The sequence below is a fragment of the Miscanthus floridulus genome, chromosome 4 (assembly GCF_019320115.1).
Source record: "Miscanthus floridulus cultivar M001 chromosome 4, ASM1932011v1, whole genome shotgun sequence".
Lineage (NCBI taxonomy): Eukaryota > Viridiplantae > Streptophyta > Magnoliopsida > Poales > Poaceae > Miscanthus > Miscanthus floridulus.
In genome coordinates this window covers 121,308,383-121,329,925 of record NC_089583.1, presented here as the reverse complement: position 1 = coordinate 121,329,925, position 21,543 = coordinate 121,308,383, and the positions used below count along the sequence as shown (strand labels likewise).

Sequence of the window (21,543 nt, the reverse complement as noted above, 5' to 3'; positions counted from 1 at the left end):
TACATGCATGTTTAATAATAAATACTGTGGGCATGCACAGGAGCTGTGGAAAACTGAGGGGGGCGTTTGGTACCGTTCCTCCCGCGGCTCCTGAAGCCGTTTTACCGCTCCCTCAGCCAAACGGCCTCTGACCAAACTGCTCCATGCGAGGATCCCCTGAAATCCTGCTGAGTGGAGGTGGACGACGCGCCCGGAGCTAAAAAAAACTAGCTTCCTCCGGCTCCATCCGCTGTGCGTGCGGGCCCAGGGTGAGTTGGACGCGGATGCCCCTAATGCGTGGCTTCTTCCTTGCCGGCATCGGCTTCTTCCTCATGCAGAGGACGCCGCCGGGAGCACGGCAGCGATGGGGAGGCGCGCGAGTTGGACTGGGCACGAGGCTGCCTGGGCGCCGTGACGCGGCCGTCGGTCCGCCGGGTCGCGCGTGGCCGCGGCCGCGGCCGCTGCTGCAGGGGCATGCGCGGAGGCGCCGGGAGCTGCGATGCGAGCGGCAGAGGAGAGAGAGATGCGGCCGATGCGATGCCGGCACCCGGCAGTTGCGAAGCGATGAGGCAGGGAGAGAAAGAATAAAGAATAAATAAAGAGAAATATAAAAGGAAAGAAAAAAAAGGTATTTTTGACCTATCCTTTTTCACCAGAAAGAAAAGCTATTTTGTCAAACAGTCCAAAAAAACAGCTTCAGCTCCCCATATAAATCTACTCCATAAGTAAAGTCTTAACTGAAGCTATTTTAGCTAGAGCCAGAGCTCTACCAAATAGGCCCATTCGACTTTCTTGTGCTTTCAGAATTGATAAGTGAAGGCCCTATTTTCACTCTGTGGAAGAAGTACAAGCCTCTCAAGCCTACAAGGACATCTCTCTCTCTGCTACAACCTACAAGGACATTTCTCGTTCACCCATGCCACGGCGAGGATTTGTTGTCACTGTCACGAACATGGTAATAAATAGCAGTGGTAGCGGCTGCAATTGCGGCGGCAATAGTGGTAGCGTCCCATTGCCACTATAGCTGTGAGGTAGCGCTCTAAACTTTGCAGTCTAGAACTTTGTGGCCGCAATTTTAAATAACAAGCGATATTACGGGCCGCAATTGCACGTAGTAAGCCGCAGTAGCGTAGAAGCAAATAATATGTTTCTTTGCCAACTCTTAATGTGATAATTTAATGCATGGAACACCATGTTTGTTTTATTAATTTAAATATGTGAGACATCAGTTCTTTGAGTGCAATTAAATGTCTATTTGTACTCATTATTTATGATATATGTATTTAAAATTATGTGAGATTATCAAGTGTTGTTATTGGAACTTATCATCCGCAATATCACCCGCTATCCGCAATCTCCGCAATCCGCTATCTCGACGTCAATCCGCTGTCTAGCCATTATACGCTATTTATTAGCTTGGTCACGAATAGAACAGCATGCCACTCTGGCTTTCGATCTCTGCTTTTCTGCTGTGACTTTCTGAGACTGGACCCACATAGTAGGCATATATGCGCGTGCATGCATGCTGAACCTGGGTCAAATGTTGTTTTTGCCTTTTGGCGGAGGCAGAAGGGATCACAGAAGACTACATAAAGCAGGACCATGCATGGAGGCTGCACTACAGGTCCACCCGGTCAACCCATGGCCTACCTCACGCATGCATGCATGACATTCTGTTGCAGAGCTGCACACCTCATGTGTGAATCAGCACCTCTCGAAAGCAATTATAACGAGGGGTCGTAAGTGGGCCATATGCCGAGATGAAATAGAAAGTGGAGGAGAGAGAAGAGAAACAGGTTGTAAGTTTACAGCCAACTTGCACAAAAACGGACAAGTGGGCTATAAGTTGGCTAACTATTATACTGGTGAGCTAATAGATTGGTTGTAAGTTCCCATACAATTAGCAGCTGGCTATATTATTAGTCTTGCTCTTAGGCTAGTCTCAGTGAAAGTCTCATGCAAGTTTTATCTGTATTTAATAGTTTGTCACATGTGTATTTTTTATGATGCGGTAATGTTTTTAAGAAGATAGGGAATGCATGAGTTTTACGTAGATGAATCTTTCTTGGTTCAGTTTCCAACTCTAGATAAGTCATATAATTAAATACCCATAAAACAAAAGAATAAAATTATGCATCGAAAGTGATTGTTTTGCTCATGTTTCATTGCATTCTATATTCTTGGAAACGCTATAAAACTATCCACCGAGAATTATCTTATATCAAAAAAGAACCAGCAGCTTCTCTCTTATGAGCTCGATCTCATTTTTCCTTGAATCGTTGTAGGTAGCTCCAATATAACCTTACACAAGATTAACTCATCAGATCAAACGCTGGTAAATAATTTTTAACTCCCCTAACTCCTAGTATAAATAGAGAAATAAATTCTTGTTAGATCCTCAAAAATCAGAATCTAGTTTTGTTTAATTTACCTGTTTGGCTATCTAATCTAGAAGCAATTCTCATGGAGAATATGAAGCTAGGAGCACTCCCAAACGACCCCTTACATTACTACTAGCTTCTTGTGTGAGTTACTGCTATAAAGTTCATAGGCCACCGAAATAATCCTAGTCACAACATTGTTTTGTCATTGAGCACACTACTTGCTATGTGTTAAAGTCCCACCTACACTCTCACATAAGCGAGTGTCCTCTTCCTAACTAGTAATGTTCACCAGAGAACAAACCACTAACTATGTAAAGAAGAACCTACACCTTAGCTCCATATTACATTTACACCCCCAACAAAATTCTCGCACATGAAAAATTGTATCGACATATGTGGTCTTAGTATAGCTAACATGTTTAGGATCCCTTTAGAATGTGGGAAATTCTTGTGTTTCCTGCATACGATTCTCGTGAAATTCCTAGGTGATATTTATAAACCCTTATCGCTAGCTGCTTACAAAAACCACCATGGTCGATCAGTGGATGCTTTCCAGAGTCGGTGCCCCCAGGAACCAAAGTGGCCCCACCTGGGTGCTGACCTGTCAATTAATTTGGCTATTTTGAATAGAAGAACAGGACGCCAGACAACTGCGCTGCGCCGCGAAAGCCGTTCTAGATATATATATCTGACGCCCTTAAAGATGGCTAGGCTAGCTTGAAGATATGGTCTGTTTTGCATCGAACGGCGGCCGGTGTTTCACTGTGGCTATGATTATGTCATTAAAACTTTTTTATTTATTTTATAGCCAAAATTTTTAATAACCAGTAACATTATTATCAGCTAAATCCAAAACATACAGCTAGCAGCTCCTATAGAGCCAAAAAGCTTCTACAGCCAAGAGGCATGCATGGAATTAAAAGCAGTCAAGATTTACAGCACTTGAAATATATGTTGCTCAATCAACTACGGCTTAAAAAAATGGAATCATCCGGGAAAAAACAATGGTTAAGAGAATAATAACAATATGCCAAGTATATGTATTTTCCATGTCTACTGCCATATACTTGGAGAGAGAATTATACATGGATGCAAGCAATAGAGTATATATATATATAGAACAACTACTCTATAGCTGGCTACAAAATAACCTATTCTGTAGCCACCTTGAGTTACTATAATTACTATGTTAATTTATGAGATTATAATAACTCCTCACTAAGTGGTTTACTATAACGTTATGGTAAATATCCCTATGTGTTATAGTAACCCAACTATAGTAAATATATATTGATATTATCGTAAATTAGTATATAAAATTATGGTAAATGGAGGTGGCTACAGAATAACTTATTCTGTAGCTGGCTACTGAATAGCCTCTCCCTATATATATATATATATATATATATATATATATATATATATATATATATATATATATATATATATATATACATCGTCTATGTATATTATCTTTCGAGAAAATAATCAATGTGCCCTGGATTCGCTGATGATGTTCTAGCAGGAAATGAATGGGATTCCATTCTCCCTTTAGAAGACGGAGATCTCTGTGCTATTATGGCAGTGCTTGAATGCAGTGGCCTCTGACTGCACCTCGTCAGTTTCCCTGATATCTTCAGCAACCGCCACCCATTTCTTGTGCAGACCTCATGGACGAACGTTGGAACAAAAGCTCTGAGCAACCCTGTTCTTCCGCCGTGATTACTCCTGTGTTTCAGCTTGGGTTACGGTCCTCCCAGTACTATTTAATTTTCACCTGTTATTTTTTTTTATCATTCTTTACATGGGTTTATTGGCATATGGCAACTCTAAAATGCATCCCTGTTTGTTTGGATCCGTGTACTGCTTCTTGTGCATTAGAGGTTGCTAGAAGTCATCAATGGTTGCTAAGAGGATTCTAAGGGACAGGTTCACCTCATGGAAGCTCTATACACGTGATTTGCGGTAAAAACTGCGTAGCTAATTGTCCAAAAATGTGGTCCGTCAATTTTAGTACTTCAATTATATAGACCACCCAGCAATGTGATTTTTACAACCTTGAATTCTCAAGAAATAAAAATTGATAACTAACAAAATGGGTGTGTATTTGAAAGGTGACTTCAATTCTTTTTCATGGATAAAAGCAGCGAGTAAATTGCCCGAAGAAAAGCGTGCATCATCTAAATTGGAAAGGAAATTGCTTGCAAGCGGCACGATATAGCAATTTGGGTCGATTATTGTGTTTTTCTGTTCGTAGAAATCTCTCTCGTGCTGGTAAAATATTTTACTTAACGATCAGTAGAAAGCTATCAGTATATCTAACCATATGTGTGGATTTTTTTTTAATTTGTTTCCTAGGTAGAAAGTATAGGCGCACCTATTGTGTTTGTGGAAACCCCAATATACGCAACTTGTCAAAGATAAAAATGTATACATTTGTCGGTTAAGACCACGCTCGTTATGTATACGGCAATTGACATGTTTAACTTGACTTGTACAAAGGTGTAAATACAAAAGCGACAAAGCAGAGATATGCCCACGCAATCACTTTAGCAACGGAAAACTGCCATGACACATACATGACTTGGATATCCTTATCAATTCCACCATATCCAAGATGACTGTCTCAAAAGTATCGATACCTTGGAAAAAAGTGGCCCGCTAACGCCAAAAGTGTTCCGCCTGGCCCTTTTACTAACCAACCGCCAACATTTGTCGCATTCGTTCAATGAAATTTCAAAGTCATATAAATGCTAGCACATCCCGTAGATCCATTCTAGTGTAGTATCCATCTTTTCATCTCATGACACACAAAACATAAGATGATCTGACGATCATCAAGATGCACACAACCAATATTCTTACGTACCATATTCGTAAAGCCAACAAGGACTCGTCACTTGTCGGTAAGAATTCCGCTTGCTAGCTACACGACATTTGGCATGAGTTCATCTGACTGGTAAAAATGTGAAAATGCAAAAGGCGGCAAAAGCAAAGCTAGCTACGCCTACACCGTCTTAGCAATGGATCAATTTGGAAAACCATCGTGACACATACATGACTTGATATGCTTATCAATTCGGCCGTATCTAACCGTTGTCGTATCAGAGACATCGATACCCGACGACTAAAAAAGATATCCACTCACCAAAAGTGTTGCGCCTAACGTTATTACCGACCAACAACCCGTTTGTTGTGTTCGCTCAGTCCGATTCCGAAAGCCACAGTAATCCTAGCACGACGTCCAGGGATCCACTTTGGTGCAATAGCCATTGCTTCGTCTCATGATGAGGCATGAACATAAGACCATCCATGGATCGAAGCATACAAAATAGTCACCTCTTGCCTATCTCACATACTAGAACCAAGTAAATTAATAGTGTCTTACATTTATTCACAGCAACCATGCATACATGCATATATAGTTACCATATCAGATCAATCAAAATACTCTAAATACCACAATACATCAGGGCTAGCCCCTGCGTGCCCCTGGTTTTGGCAGTCATCCACATCTTCTTCCTTTAATTTGTCCATATATATATGCACCCAACAAATTAAATAGTCTATCGATTATTTTAAAGAAAAGCAGAATCCTCTATCATATCTATATATCTAGAGGTAACGAAGCCACCACAGCCACAGCAGGGCACAGGCACAGGCACAGGCACAGGCACGCACCACGCGGGCCCGTTGCGGTGGCCTCGCCTATATAAGCAGCGGCAGGCGAGTGCGGAGCTAGACAGCCAGAGCCCACCACCTCGGGCAGCCAGCCGCAGCCGAAGAAACCAAACCAACTCCACCTGGATCCCCGAGCGGACCAGAGGAGACCCGACCCGACCCGACCCCAAAGGAGAAGGGGAGAAATCTTTTCCTGCCTCGGAGGGCGAAAACCCCTCCGATTCCGCCCGCGGCGCTTTCCATTCGTTCCGATCGATTGGATTCCTCCCCCGGCTCCAATGGCGTACTTCGGCGGCCGCGGCCAGGGAGCGGACGGCGGGTGGGCGCTCCCGTTGGGGATGGCCGCTGCCGCTGCCGGCGCGAGCGGCAGCGGAGGCGAGAGGGAGACGCTGGCGGCGGTGATGGCGAGGAGGGCGCCACCGCCGTCGGAGATCCGGCGGGACGCGGTGCGTGCCGCGGAGGCGGCCGCCGGCGAGGTGGTGCTGCGCGTCCACCCCACCCAGGAGGCGGAGCGGCGCCGCCAGGACGTCATCAGCTACCTCAGGCGACTCATCGGCTCCTCCCTCGGTTGCGAGGTGCGTGCGTACCCCCCGCTCCGATCCCTCTCCATCTCCCTACCCGAGGGAGCCGTTTATTTTCTCGCGAGCGCCAGCGCTAGCTCCCTAGCGTCTCCCTGTCGCCCGCCGCTTGCCCGGCCGCCGCGCGTCGTCGTCGTCAGCTTCGGGAGGGAGAGAAGGGAAGGGGTTTAGCTTTCCGTTTCGTTTTCGTGTCGTGCGGCGGCGCTGCTTGGTCTTTGCTGCTTGCTTCCATTCCCGGAACGGAAGCCTCGTGCCGCTGGCCCGCTGCTGCGTACCCGCAATCCCCGATCCCAATCGCATCGCCGCGTACTGCACGCCGTCGCTTTCTTCTAGCTAAGACCTGGGTCCTAGCAGGTTCTGCTCGTGGAGATGTTCATATGTGTGATTGGATTATAGTACTCCCATATGTATGTATGTATGGTCGTCCTATTTTACTGATTGCCGTTGACTATCGCATGCTTATTGTGCTGTCGGAGCTAATTTCTCTCTCAGTTTTTATTTCTTTATTAGTTTTTACAGCCAGCACGATGGTCAAATCGATCTGTCGCCTTCGCCCCCGCTTTCACCGTGCCCCGGCGGGCCTGTCGCTAGCGCGAGAAAAAGAAATGTGTTTAGTGACGTGACGTGGACTGTGGTCGCTGTCGCCGTAGCGTATGTAGGTCGTAGCTTTCTCCGCGTCTTTAGCGAAAAGGCCGCAGCCGCACGTACGTGCATCCGTCGTCCGTCCATGGCTGTTTCTGTTTTCGTCATGCGCGTATGTGTGTGCCTATGCTAATTCCGGCCATTCCATGCATGCTCCTGTAGTTTTCCTTCACCTAGCCGCTGGGATTGGGATTAGGGATATTCTGTTTATTAATTCTTGATCCATACTTCCATGTCCCTTTCCGACTAATCATTCAGTCGACTCGTCAGTCTTAGCACTTGGATTACTAGAACCCTTATGTCACGCCAGGTAGCATGCATCACGTCATGTGCAGTGGCTAGTATTTTCAGGTCCATTTTCGGGTCAAATGTATTTTTTTGTCCTTTTATGTTCGTGTAATTAAGTAATTTGACTATTTAAAAATTATTACGTAACTGGATTATACCTTGCTTCCACTTTTTTACCCTGTTGCTACCAAGTACGTACAGGTTTTGTTAAGCCGGCGATATTAGGACATTTCTGGGCACGATCGATTAGACTGTTTCTGTTTCTGTCGTGGACTGCGGCCTCCTGTGTATAGCTTGTAGCTTTTTCCGTGTCTTCAGAGAAAAGACACGACCCATCCTAGGCCTTCGCCGTGTCCTGAACCCGTGATCGTGTCAGGCTCGTAATCTAGGTGCATGCGCCGATGCATCGCAGGTGACCTGTGATGTGGGTTCCTGGGTAGTTCATCTCACATCTCACGTGCCTGAATCGAACAGGCTTCGGCACACACAAAAAAAAAAAAAAAAAAAAAAAAAAAAAAAAAAAAAAAGGCTTCGGCAACTATATATGAGCTTTGCTTGACACCGGCCGTAGTGGCTGCCTAGTGCCTACCATCTCACGTGCCTGAATCGAGCAGCATCGGCAACTAATAGCTTTTCTCGACACCATATCTAGTGCCATCTGCGCTACGTACGTGCTGCGGCGACATGCGTATACGATATACCTTAGATGAGTGTGCGGCATGCAGGGCCTGAAAAATTAGGCCGATGCTGCATATCCTATTGATATTTATATTTACTCAAAGCTATGGCGACCACCTTCATGTCAACCTCCTCGACATGTTGCGGCCCCGTTCGGCTTGCTGAATCTTAGCTGAAACTGGTTGAAAAACACTGTTCTGGCTGAATTATCGTGAGAGAAAAACACAGTTCCGGCTGAAAAACAAGCCGAACAAGCCGAATATGAGGTAAACCGAACGGGGCCAATGTGACTAGGTTGATCAGCATAGGTTCCTTCCACTTCCTGACACCGTACTGCATTCAACTGTGGTGCACGCATGAGATCTGTTTTGTATGCAATTAAAACCGTATAAGAAGCATCGTGTTGGTGTTTATAGATGTTCGACAGTAGTTCGTACACACCACATCCACAGATCCACTAATGTCAATTGAAATGCATGTTACATTGTCTCAGTGGTTTGGCTATTAGTGTGCAGCACATTTTCTCGGTGGATTTGCTATTAGTGTGCAGCACATTATCTCCTTTATTTTGAACATTAGCACATTTTGCACTGAAATAACATTGTTTTTTGTATTATCATACAATCCAGGTCTTTGCATTTGGATCAGTGCCGCTGAGGACGTATCTCCCCGATGGCGACGTTGATATAACCGTACTGGGGAACACATGGTTAAACAGTACATTCATCGATGATGTCCGCAGGATGCTCGAGTCGGAACAGGAAAACTGTGACGCCGAGTTGAAACTGACAGGCTTGCACTTCATCAACGCTGAGGTACAGTGCATATTCCTATTTGTGCATCTTATGTTTAACCCACTTTTCTGTCAAAGTAGTTGATACTTGATACACATTATTTTTTTCTTGATACATTTTGATATTGCCCGTGTGCTAACTTTGGTTTTATTGTTCAACTAGGTTAAGCTCATAAAATGTATTATTGAGAACATTATCGTGGATGTCTCTTTCAACCAGATTGGGGGTGTGTCCACGTTCTGCTTTCTTGAGCTGGTAAGCAAATGCAAACGTGAATTTTTGCTCCACATGCACTTTCTGGGTTTGAAAAACACTATACATTGAACGAGTTACTGTTATTGCTTTAGGTTGACCGTCAGATTGGCAAAAACCATTTGTTCAAAAGGAGCATTATGTTAATCAAGGCTTGGTGCTACCATGAAAGTCGCATATTAGGAGCCCATCATGGACTGATATCTACTTATGCCTTGGAAACACTTATTCTTTACATATTCAATATGTTCCACAAGTCTCTGCATGGTCCTATGGAGGTAATAATTTTTGGAATTCAGAACTTCTTTTGAGCTCTTACAAATATGTTTAAGTGATATTCAAACTAACTCTTTTGCATGTACTACCTGCTTTTTTTGACAGGCCCTTTATAGGTTTTTGGAATATTTTAGCAAGTTTGACTGGGATCGATATGGCATTAGCTTAAATGGTCCTGTTGATTTGTCATCATTACCGAACTTAACTGGTGGGTCATATGTTCTTGTTTTATTTTGTTTTGTTGATAAATCACCAGTGGTATGATCTATTGTCTAATTATTAAAATTTGCAATTTGCAGTGGAACCTACAGAAGTACAAGGCGAATTATTGCTTGGCAAGGAATTCCAACAAGGCTATTTGGATAGACTTGTTGTAATTCCAAATGAGTTTGAGGGATGCGACACACAGTTCCGCCAGAAGTTTTTAAACATAATTGATCCACTCAAGGCGAATAATAATCTCGGCAGAAGTGTCAGTAAAGGTTAGAATAAAAAAAAGGCACTAATTCATTCTATTATATACTGTGTCACCTCATTTATTATGTTTTCGAAATACCGTGCGTGTGTGTGGATGTTTACCAGATTTTTTGCTGCACGTATACTAAAAATCCTTTTAGTGGAGGATTCTTACATATGCTAATCTTGTGCAGCAAACTTTTATCGCATACGCAGTGCTTTATCGTTTGGAGCACAAAAGCTTGGTCAAATTCTCATGTTACCCTCCGAGTACATTCGTGATGAAATTTACGGATTTTTCGCAAACACGCTGAAGAGACATGGAAAGGGAGAAAGACCAGACATTGACACTTGTAGTTCATTCCAACCCTTGCTTGGTCCTGAGAGGGCACTTAGTGAAGATGGATCGAGGTGTAAATCTTCTTCCATGAATGAGGTTGAAAACGGAAGTTCGTGTCATTCATCGAAACTGCCAGACAAGGACTCAAGTGTGACAGATGTGCATAAGAATTCAGGTAAGTATTTGCCTGGTCTTATTCAGGATCTTCCTTGGAATAAAATCTGGTTCATGGAATATACATCTGATTTCAAAGAAAATCCATCAACTTTAGCAAGTTTAAGGAGCCACTCATCCTTTTCTCAAGATAATGGTAATGGCAACAGTAAAGAGTGCTTGGAGAATTATGCAGCAGAGGAAGATTTACACCAGATCAGTAGAGTAAATGTACCACAACAGATTTATGCAGAGCATCCCGCGCATATATCGAATAACTCGACTAGTGCAAATATCTTGGATTTTTGCAGTTCTTGTTTTGTTGATGAGTCAGATTGGACTGCTCCCCGTGCAGGAAAAAAGCTATTCCCACCCTTCTTGCTGTCAAATATGCTGGATCTCTCAGGTGATCTGGAGCTGCACTTGGGATGCCTTCGCAAAGTTCAGTACCACCTGGAGTCTTTGTTTGATGAACTCCGGCAGGCTGTTGAAGAAGCATGTTTAGCTGATATGCTAGATGAGGATTCTTTCAAGATGCCAGACATGATCTTGAAGTTGAAAACTAGCACTAGATCCTCAAGCCTGTCATTAGCTTCATCTACTGATAGCGAGAGAAGGAAACTATCTCCTGTGTATTGTTCTCATAGCACAGGAGATGATTCACAACAACCACATGCCGAGGCCCAAGTGGATATGGTTTGGCAGCAGAATATACCATTGTCCCCCAACGGATCAACATTTCCTTCATCTCCTTCAACCAATTCAGATAACTATCCTGTTTCTTGGTTTTGTTTCTCTCCTAAGACGCATGGAACTGGCACATACATTCCCAATGTGGTACAAACTCTTATCACAAGATCTTATTTGTTTGTTTCCTTATTTGCGCTTTTTCAGTAAATTCATCGAGCTCTTGCATGATTTCTTATTTCCTTTTAAGGGTAAATGGTTTGTTAATACATCACTGTCAGGAAAAATTGCTTCGTTACCAAATCTCTGATTCAAATTTTTGTACGCTACATGGGCGTAGTTTTTGTATAACCAGATAGTATGTGACCATGTTTATTTGTAAAACCTTCTTCAAGTGGTTACTTATTCAATCTCTGTTCATGTTTTGATTTCCAGGATTATCATACATACAGGGAGCGTATAACGCTTGAAAGAGAAATAATACGAGCAAGAAAACAAAGACAGAGGTTATCTGATCGTCGGTATTACTCAGCTGAGCAAGGATATTCTGGCTCACAAACTGAAGATGCCATAGCTCAAAGTGCAACAAATCAATCACCGAAGAAGCAAAACAGTGCGCAGCAGAATGGTTATTCAAGCAAGAGCTCAGTTCCGGATGGAGATTTTGTTCGTTTCAAGGAGCATGTAGCAACAGACGGTGGAACCAAACAGGCATTAGGAAGAGATTTTGTTGAGGGAAGACAGACAATGCCACCATCATCTTCGTCAGGGATAGTACTTCCTCAAAATGGTCAAGGAAATCCTACCTTTCAGCCTTCCTCACCTGCCACAGAAGATTTTTTACATGCGGCAGAAAACGAGGTTGGATCCTTGGGGCCTTTCTCGTTGGGACTTTCCTCAGCCTCAACACAGTTTGAGGAAGCATTCCCAGCGCTCCCCACTAGAAAGAGAGCTGAAGTAGTACCTCCCCCTGTTAGCAAGACGCCTGCTGAAGCCCCTGCTTCAGTGGCGCCGAGCGCTAAGGCTGTTGAAACCAAAAGCAGGTATTCATTTCCATCTCATAGTGTATAATTTTTATGCGATCAGTAACTTGCAGTGTTTTACTGCTTGGAACATGTAGCTCATGTTGTTGCAGTTTAGGACCCCATTAAGTCTGCAGTTTTGTTGTATCAGAAGTAATTCGAGTCAAGAAATTCCCATAATATTTTTAGTGAAAACGTGCAGGTCAGAAGAGAATGAAGAGATGTACCAACTGAGAGATGAAGCTGATTTCCCTCCCCTCCAAGCTGGTTGCCGCTGAGACTGACAGGACATTGAGATAATCCAGCTAATCGTAGTGGTAGAAGTTAATGACGGGAAGAAGCTCGGAGTTGCAGCGGGATGTCAGATAGGTGCCCCAGCAGGATTTTCGTCCGACAGCGTAGCAAGTTTAGATGCTATTAGCCTTCGTGATATGGTGGCAGTGTGGTGCCGTGTAAAACAACTATAATCCTCGTCTCACCTTTATTTCTTTTTAGATGATGATGAATCCTTTCCTTAGATAAGCAACACCTAGAAGGCGTAGTGTAGCAATATAGTTTCGTCTTCAGCATAGACAATCCAAAAAAATTTTGGGCAGGAGAAGTGGAAAATGTTCCCCCAAAAAAGGAACCGTGATTCTGTAGATTTGCTTGTTTAGTTTTTGATTTGAAAATAGAGAAATGAAGAAAAGGCATTTAGGTGCAGCAGTTTGTTGTTTCTGTTTTATTGCTTCCGTGCATTACTTATCGAGACATGATATGTATAGCGACCCTAGTATCAAGGGACAAGTAAAATTTAGTCGGTCCGTAAACTTGGCCGGCGGTGTCATCCCCGTCCACAAATTTCCAAAGTAATATGTAGATTCCTAAACTTGACCACCGATGTCATCCTAGTCCATGAACTTTTAAAGTGATCACCAATGGTCCCCCGAATTTAGATGGCGGTGTTATCCCAGTCCACAAAGTTCCAAAACAGTATATTCATGCCCCTAAAAAGTTGATTTCGGGTCTCATCTAGATCTAAATAGGACTTAGCCCACTCTGCACACCGACGTGGTACACCGGGCAAGATTGGGTGGAACGAGAGTTGAGTGTCGATTGACCGAGAGGAGCGGGGAAGTCAGGAGTGGGGCCAGGGCACTGTGGGAAAGGCATGTCGTTTTTTCTTTTTTATTATTTTTCGGTGGAAGGGCGGTCGGGCGGACATGGGGAGCGGGAGGGTCTATTTTGTATGTACGTGATTTCTACGGGGTCACGAGGGAAGCAATGGATAAAGCGGGTGACGAACGAAGCAAACAACGGATGACGAGTGGAACCGTGAAGATGTTTTTCCATTCTTCATAGTCATAGAGATAGAGAGGATAGGTGGACGTGGACCCCACATTTTAGGTCCACGTCAAAGGCACAGTCAGTGTACAGAGAGGGTTAGGTCTTGTTTGAACCCGGATGAGACCTGAAAGCAAGTTAGAGACAAGAATATACTATTTTTGAAATTCAAGTACCAGGATGACCACCAACCAAGTTTATGGACCGACAATGATTACCTTGAAAGTTTATGGACTAAAATGACACCGCTCATAAAGTTTAGGGACCCACATATGCTACTATGGAAGTTTGTGGATAAGGAAGTTTAGGACTGACGGTGAATTTTACTCTTCAGGGCAATAGAATGCATGTCCTCCAACCTTTTAATTCAACCAAAACATAAATCCGTAAAAATAAAGTCATAAACATCAAAAGGTTAATATAATGGAACTATCAAGGAATATCATTAAATGCATAAATTAGTGAAAGATATTCACTTTTTTCATTAACTAATTATATATAATCTATTCAGTAAGAGATTGATATGGGAACAATTAGATAACTAAATATCTAGGTGGATCCCCATATAGACGTTCCATGGAGAATTTATTGGAAACAATATATGAGGTTATATATCTAGGTGCGTTATACTTAGAGAAGCAAGTTACTAAATGACCAAAACAAATATGTGGATAAAAACACTAATTTAAATCACATATATAATGATTTTAAATTAGTAATTCATGATGGGGCTCCTAGGCTCCACAAGTATTCAATTATTGCTATGTATTTGGAGAAACATGCTAAGCTACTCAATTAAGAGAGCATCAGCCACAAACTTTAGCTAATTTTATGTCAGAAATACTAAAATACCCCATGCCCTCTCTATGTCAGAACCACAAAACCCTAGCTTTAAGGCACAAATTAAAGTGCAATCATTGAAAATGATAAAGGATTGGTATAAACTTACCTTCTTGACCAATCTCTTTCGTGAGAACGAAGGCCAAAAGTCAAAACATTCCTTCCATTCAGGGAGATCTTGGAGGCTACTCGCTCTATCTAAAAGACAAAGTGTGTAATTTTAGTTGAATGGGTTTCTTAGAGCAATGTATTTGTAGCTCAAAAACAATAACGGATTAGAGTTATATTCCCAGCATTTCTGTTATAGTTTGGACTAGATATATAATTAAACCACTTTTAATAAATCTAAAAATATACATATTCGATCTGGATCTTGGACTATGCAAACGGACCCTAAGGTTTGTATTAATTAATCTTTTACTTTTGATGAAGTTTATAAAAAAATGTATCCACATATATATGTCTCTATTCTAGACGAAGATAGATGGATATTCTCGAATGCCATCAGCAAATGTCGTTATGAAACGTGCCTTTTGATTTATTTATTTTAGTCATTTCGTTACAAAAAAAAAAAAGACCTAGCGGGACCATTTTACGTCAGGCCCTTCCTGGCTTTTATCCCTTTGTTCCTAGACGACGGGCTCCCCTCTCAAACGCGCCCCCGTGAGACTTTTTAGAAGTAGAGATCTTATGCAACCCTTCGGTAGGGGCATTTCCTTTCAAACAAGTGTAAATATGCTCTTCGGTTAGTATAAATATGTAACTGTTCATTCAAAATCAATATGATTGTTCTTTTTTAACAAATATGTTACTGGGAACGGCCAGCTGACCGAGTGGTTAGTGCAGGCTCAGTACCTCCCCCGGATAGTCGGAGTTCAAGTCTCGAGGGACTCACTCTCATGGCTTTGGCCACAGCGACCAGGGTGGAGGAAAAAACTCCCTCGTCTGTCCCACGTCCCGAGCACAGGTCTGTGACCAGCTTATCTCACGGAGCTACGGTGCCGCTACGCATGGGTGGGGCAGGAATTCAAGGGTTTTCTCAATACGCGTGGAAAGATCTTCTAAAACTGAAATACCCGAGGCTGTCTAGCCACCACGGATTAAGTTTTTTTTTAATGTGTTATTCTTCATTCACGCTGGTAAAGATGACATGAAACAAATAATTTAAAATTGGTGGTCTACCAAAGAGGTTAGTATAAATACGTAACACTGTTCTTTCAAAATTAATATAATTGTTCTTTTTTCAATCGGTTGTTCTACATTGACGGCGTGTAAAAATGATATGAAAAAGACATAAAATTACAGGAAATAAATAATAAAAATAATAGTCTGCCAAAGGCCCAATGGGCCTGCGATGCAGTGGGCCTAGGCAATAACATAAAATAATTATATACAGGAAACAAACCATAAAAAATGGTGGTCTGCCAAAGGCCTAATGGACCTGCGATGCAATGGGGGCCCATTACCCTTCCAAGTTTAGAGGAAGTGAACGGTTTTGGCCATTTTGAGGCTACCAGCAACTCACGCATTGTCCACCTAAAGGGTATTGCGACATGCGAGGCCACTACTCAAACCTGGGAAAGCGGGCCGCGAAAGCAATCACAGGTCCAGGTAAGGATGGCAACGGGGACCCGATACCCGATACCCGACGGGTATTTGATCCATTAGGGAATGGGGATGGGATCATATCTTTACCCGCGGGCATCTAAATGGGCAAGAATCCATACCCGACGGGTATAGCGGGTACGGAAACGTTCCCTGTTTACCCGTCCCCGTTACCCGTTGGGGAACCCGACTATTTGAGCTGTCATGCGAGTATTAGGCCCAAAGAAGCTCAATATAGATATTTTGGTCCAAATCTGAACAGTCATATATATAATTTGTGTGTTCTAGGAACCCTCGTTCAATTTTTGCTCACCATCTCCGCCAGCAGCACAAGCACGCCTGTCTCACGAGCGCTCGTGCCCCTCGCTTCCTCAGTTCGGTCTCTCTGCCACCTTTGCTCGTCCCGACCGATACCCGACGGGTACGGGAATGGGCAAGAATCTATACCCGAGACAGTTAATGGGGACGGGGACGGGACGAATTTTCCGTAACAGGGAAGAGAACGTTCCGGCGATACCCGACGGGTATATACTCGTTGCCATCCTTAGGTCCAGGGCCCAAAGAGCCACCACCATCTGGCATCCGCACCACCTTAAATGCCCCCGCTAGGGTGACAAGCCATCGCTACTTGGCTCGGCGACGCGTCTGTTGAGGACAGATTATTTAGCTGCTTGGGATATGTGCTAACTGGCGAGGTGGTACAACTTAACGAGAAGTGCCTGCACCAAAAATAAATAAATAAAACGTGTCTGCCGACCGCGCGCGTACACGGTGCACCCCGGCAGGCAGTCCGGCCCCCGCGGGTGAAGCTGTATTTTCACGACTTTGTTTTACATCAAGGTTGGCTCATTGGTTCAGACAGTTTCAAATCGTACACGATCCTGGACGCCCCCAGGATGCAATGCCGGTACACCGAGTAGCGAGCTCGCTCAGTCTAGCCAACATATGAGCCACCTCATTAGCAGTACACCTTACATGAACAGAAGAAACATAAAGAAAACTACATCGTGATCGTGAGAAATGGCAAACATTGATGAGACAATTCTGCACGAAGTGGGCTTCTGCACTTGAGTGGGACAGACTGCAGCAGGAAAAAAAATGGAGGTGTTTGTTGTCGTGATATCCTTGAATATAGCGTGATTGACCGGTTCTGATCAAATTGAAGCGACACTGGTTGCAGGAGAAAAGATGTACATCTTGGTACCATGCACGTCAACTTGAGCGCCAAAAGTTCCTATGACATTTTCTGATAGAGTTTCATGCTGAAAGGAACAATGCAAATTTCATGAGAACTGGTTTTTGTTGACCCAGTGCTTGAAAGGTGAACTGAATTCCCACACTTAATAGCAAACTTTTTTTTGGCTTATATTACCTTCCACAGGTCCCTAACAGAATAGGCAGCTGATCCATCAAGGCCTACTGCTGGCAGTCTCATTGTAATATTAGCAGTCTCTGAACAACGGTTCCATAGGGCAATAACAAGCCGATTTCCAGACAGGGGACCAGCCCACACCTGCAGCCACGAGTAACATTGTGAGCTTGATGTACTGATGCACTGAAAGTTGAAACTGGGCAAACAAGTTCCATCTCTGATGGCCGTCTATGCAGGCATGAATCAGCTACTCTACTAAAAAAACTTGTGATTCACTTGATCACAAATGCAAAAATTAATCAAATACTGCCTGCAGATTTGGATGCCAATGAATATGACAGAAGCTTTTGCCTAATACATCAAATTAACAACCTACAGGCGTGCACATTGCTAGGCTGTTGCTTGTTGGGTAAAAACCAAATAAAAAAAGTTACTAAATTCTAAATTGATCATGCATAGGCTACAATACTGAAAAAACTCTCACGCACTATGGTCCTAATTATATTTTACAATAGGACAACCCTGTGGCTATAACAGAGTCTATAACAAGTGGGAAATGGACAGTCAAATCACCTCGCGGCATCCATATTTTCCTTCTCCTAAAATTTTTCTACCTTGAACTCCAAGAGGATCTGCAGAAAATACAACACATGCAACTCAATGGTTTATGTAATTATATGAACATTATCAATTTAACTGTTCTGCTGGATAAGGTATGTTGGGAAATTATGTACAGAAAAGGAGAAGGTTGTCAGTTGCTATGTAAAAACATATATTTATAGCCTGTGATGCTAAACCATGATAACATGTTCTCTCCCAAAGAAGAATCAGAATAATACCTTGGTTAACTTGAATTACCTCTTTGTTGCTCAATATTTCCATTGTTTCAGAAGTCATGTTTCTGACATCACAGCCAATTAATAGAGGGGCCTGAAGCATAACAGTATATAAGGAACTGCTAGCAGTTAACGCATTAGGATTAGAATATCTCCTTTCTCGCATCCAAATGTAATATCAGTAAGTGGAGAATCGATACTAGTAATACTTGGATAACAATTATCATCTTCAATGAACTACAGTTTTTATTTTTCAAAACTCATTACCCCTTTACTCAAGTACCTTAAAGCAGTATTAAAAATATGATCGTACAACATCAGTCCAAACTCAATGAAAACTTACCTTCATGAGAGCCCAGATGCTAAAATGTGAGCGATACTCCGCTAAGGTCATGCCACCATTGCCTACTTCCAGCATATCTGGGTCTGCAGAGAAATAGAGGTTCGATAACAGAGTAACAGTATATTGAAAATTCCGAAAAGCACGGGAAATTGCACACAGATTGAACTCCTCACTAACATAATTACCATTCCAACCACCAGGTCCAGCATATGACGCCCACTTGTTGTTCTTATCAGCAATGTCTGTCATGCTTGTTTTCACGAGATATGTAAATAAGTCAGTTTGAGAGCACATCAACAGAGGTAATGTTATCTTCCCTTTTTTCGACTGGAAAGAGACCTTTTCCATGTATCTGTTATGTCATCAGTTGTACGCCAACTATTGCCCACTTTGCCAGCCCATAAGGCTGGATCATCCTGGCCCCTAAGTTAAAATAGCATGATAGCACATTACAGAGATCTCAATTCAACAAGCATTGAAGATAAGCATAACATATAACTGTATCCCCCCCCCCCCCACCCCACCCCACCCAAGGAAAGGGACCTACCATTCACACAAAGAGTAGAATATTTGGCGCCCAGTTGAGTTAAGAGCATCTCGCATAGGAGGATATCTACAAATATAACACCATGAAACAAACTTTAGCACACATGTTAAGGCCATATGTGTTCTAAACTGTGATCAACACTAAGGGAAGATATATGAGTCTTCTTGCCTTTTCTGAGGCTTTATTCCCAAATTGTAGCAGTTGTCATACTTTAGGTAATCAATACCCTGAAAACAAACAATTTTCATATTCATGTATTAGTACAATATCTTCATGTTTAAAGGTAGTTCAGCATAGTTAAAGTCCTGAAGTCACAAATAGGTAGGTTGACAAGAACAATTTAAATCAATATTGTATAGAGCGGTAGTTTAGTGGATGCTTCATGCACATACCCATGAAGCAAAGGTCGCAGCATCGTCATTTTCATGATCGAGTGATCCAGGTCGAACTTGGCAAGTAAATTTCCTGAAAGATTTATCTTATTGAGATTGTTATTGTCAATGCTAAGTTAACTGTCCAGCAGATACAGAAATTTGAAATTCTATAATTGAGATGTTCACTTACCCAGCATCAGAGTATATACCAAGTTTCAGACCTTTCCCATGCACATAATCTGAAAGGGCTTTGATGCCTGAAGGGAAAGTCTTCGGATCAGGCAGCAATTGATCCTAAATGTTACAAGAAAGATCCATTAGAATTGTACAGATAAGCTGCTGTTTATGCATGTGTTACAGTATTAGTATATCTTGGGATGAAATAAGCCAATTTTGTGACCCATGAAGGTATACAGATAAACTCAATTTAAAATAAAACGAAAAAAATATAACAGAGCAACTAAAAAAAAATACAGAAGGGTATGTTGTATGGAAAAGTTTAGAACACTGTATAGAGTTGTAAAAAATATTTTGTCGAAACAAAAATCAGAGAATAAACAGTATACAGACAAGGGCATTGTAATACAAAAGTAGACATTTTCCCAATTTAGAATATCTGTACCGAGGTCCAGTTTTAACCAAAACCAGAAGAAATGGTCACACATACATTTTGCTAATGAAGTACACAATGAGCCATTCAACAAGTGCAACGAATAAGACAATTTGATCAGTACTTTGTCCAAGCTTGAACATTATGACATACAAATGGTCAAGTAAACTACACATTAACTACCTAATCAATTTCAGCGCATGTCTCAAAATGCAAATTGACAGATAATTTGGGAAAACATGGAATGAAAGCGTCCCATTACCTGCTTTCCTCTTTTCACGTAGGACCAGCAATCATCTGAAGAAGTAAGCAACAAACGAAAGATAAGATAAACAAAATAGTCTCTGGAGCCAAACAATCCGTCCTATTGAGCCAAGTGGTATACCAATATTTAGGAAGTTGTAGCCCAGCGCAGCCAGTCCCGTGGACACCAGCGCGTCAGCTGTTCAATAATAACAGGTGGAGAACATGTCTGAGCAAACTCTGCTTTGGAGAAGGCATTTTGGCAGCTATCACACACACACACACCACGCAAACACTAGTTGCTGCTTGCAAAGAACACTTGAACAGTGAACCGAAGCAGTCCCATATGTATCCAACAGTAATCATTCACCTATGTATGATATGACCTAACTGAATGTATTTTGAGCAGCGGTGGGCGCACCAAATAAGCGACCATTACGAATTGGGTCAAAACTTTGAAACGGTTGTTACTAAAACTAGAGTAGCGGAACTCCGGATTTGGCAGCGCAAGTTAGGAGGTGGAGGCCGCGATAGAACCGGAACCGAACCTGTCTCGCGGATGACCGTCTCGTTGATGTTGCAGGCGAAGAAATTCCAGCTGTTCCACCTGCGCACACGCAACGTAGTAGAACTGATTTAGAGCTGGCCGAAGCGCGAAGGCAGAGCAAGCGTGGCAGCAGCAGCAGCCTGCAGGCATGAGTTACCCTCCTTACCCCATCTGCGGAGTGAGCGCGAGGCCGTTGTTGAGCTGCAGCCTGCCGTAGTTGGAGGTGTCGTAGAGGCGGCGCAGCGCGGCGGTGGCGAGCGGCTGGATGCGCAGCGGCGCGGCCGCCGCCGGCCGCGGAGGCGAGAGGAGGAGGAGGAGGGCGGAGACGACGAGGAGGGGGAAGGGGAGGCGAGCCGCCACCTCCATCTCTCCGCTTCGCGATGCGCCCTGCTCCTGCTCTCGCTTGCTTCCCCGCTTCCCCCGAATTTTGAGCGGTTGTTGATCTGTGCGGTGCGGGCGGCGACGCGTGCGAGAAGAGTCTTGTGATGACGGACGCGGACGCCGACGCCGCCCGCGGCGGGTGTTTCAATCATCGGGGGCCCACATGGCATTGACAAGTCCTGGAAGGGGCAGCAGGGGATGGGAGAAAAAGACGCGAGACAGGTGGCAGCTGGGTGGGGTTGGGGGCTGTTGGTTTGAACTTATCAGCTCAAAACTATAGTATTTTTCTCAACAACAAAACAGTTCTATCGA

At 43.2% G+C, this 21,543-nt stretch overlaps 2 protein-coding genes across 3 annotated transcripts; one reads left to right on the top strand and one right to left on the bottom strand.

Annotated features, from left to right (window-relative positions):
- The first annotated feature begins 6,322 nt into the window (after nucleotides 1-6,322).
- On the top strand, nucleotides 6,323-12,488 carry LOC136552925 (uncharacterized). Its single transcript, XM_066544498.1, has 9 exons — nucleotides 6,323-6,619; nucleotides 8,860-9,045; nucleotides 9,187-9,279; nucleotides 9,372-9,554; nucleotides 9,658-9,760; nucleotides 9,852-10,034; nucleotides 10,203-11,338; nucleotides 11,624-12,231; nucleotides 12,413-12,488. The coding sequence occupies exons 1-9, from the start codon at nucleotides 6,323-6,325 to the stop codon at nucleotides 12,486-12,488; spliced, it is 2,865 nt and encodes a 954-aa protein (XP_066400595.1).
- A 4,255-nt stretch (nucleotides 12,489-16,743) lies between these two features.
- On the bottom strand, nucleotides 16,744-21,316 carry LOC136550583 (alpha-galactosidase 3-like). Of its 2 annotated transcripts, XM_066542196.1 has the most exons (15): nucleotides 21,017-21,315; nucleotides 20,852-20,910; nucleotides 20,446-20,502; nucleotides 20,323-20,357; nucleotides 19,641-19,744; nucleotides 19,469-19,541; nucleotides 19,245-19,303; nucleotides 19,077-19,142; nucleotides 18,869-18,952; nucleotides 18,715-18,779; nucleotides 18,530-18,612; nucleotides 18,190-18,280; nucleotides 17,924-17,982; nucleotides 17,351-17,491; nucleotides 16,744-17,240 (listed from the first exon to the last, which is right to left on the bottom strand). In XM_066542196.1, exons 1-15 carry the CDS (start codon nucleotides 21,214-21,216, stop codon nucleotides 17,133-17,135), a joined length of 1,284 nt encoding a protein of 427 aa, XP_066398293.1. In that variant the 5' UTR covers nucleotides 21,217-21,315; the 3' UTR covers nucleotides 16,744-17,132. The 2 variants fall into 2 exon arrangements, with proteins under 2 accessions (XP_066398293.1, XP_066398294.1); XM_066542197.1 differs by lacking the exon at nucleotides 16,744-17,240 and having other exon boundaries at nucleotides 17,353-17,491; nucleotides 18,209-18,280; nucleotides 21,017-21,316.
- Nucleotides 21,317-21,543: the final 227 nt, after the last annotated feature.

Excerpts from the sequence above, each read along its gene's own strand:
- LOC136550583 (XM_066542196.1), bottom strand. The coding sequence starts at position 21,216 with ATGGAGGTGGCGGCTCGCCTCCCCTTCCCCCTCCTCGTCGTCTCCGCC. Across the intron at positions 20,503-20,851 it reads GACGGTCATCCGCGAGACAG|CTGACGCGCTGGTGTCCACG; the intron begins GTTCGGTTCCGG and ends ATTATTGAACAG. Across the intron at positions 17,983-18,189 it reads GGTAATTCAAGTTAACCAAG|ATCCTCTTGGAGTTCAAGGT; the intron begins GTATTATTCTGA and ends TATTTTCTGCAG.
- LOC136552925 (XM_066544498.1), top strand. The coding sequence starts at position 6,323 with ATGGCGTACTTCGGCGGCCGCGGCCAGGGAGCGGACGGCGGGTGGGCG. Across the intron at positions 6,620-8,859 it reads GCTCCTCCCTCGGTTGCGAG|GTCTTTGCATTTGGATCAGT; the intron begins GTGCGTGCGTAC and ends CATACAATCCAG. Across the intron at positions 9,555-9,657 it reads CTCTGCATGGTCCTATGGAG|GCCCTTTATAGGTTTTTGGA; the intron begins GTAATAATTTTT and ends TTTTTTTGACAG.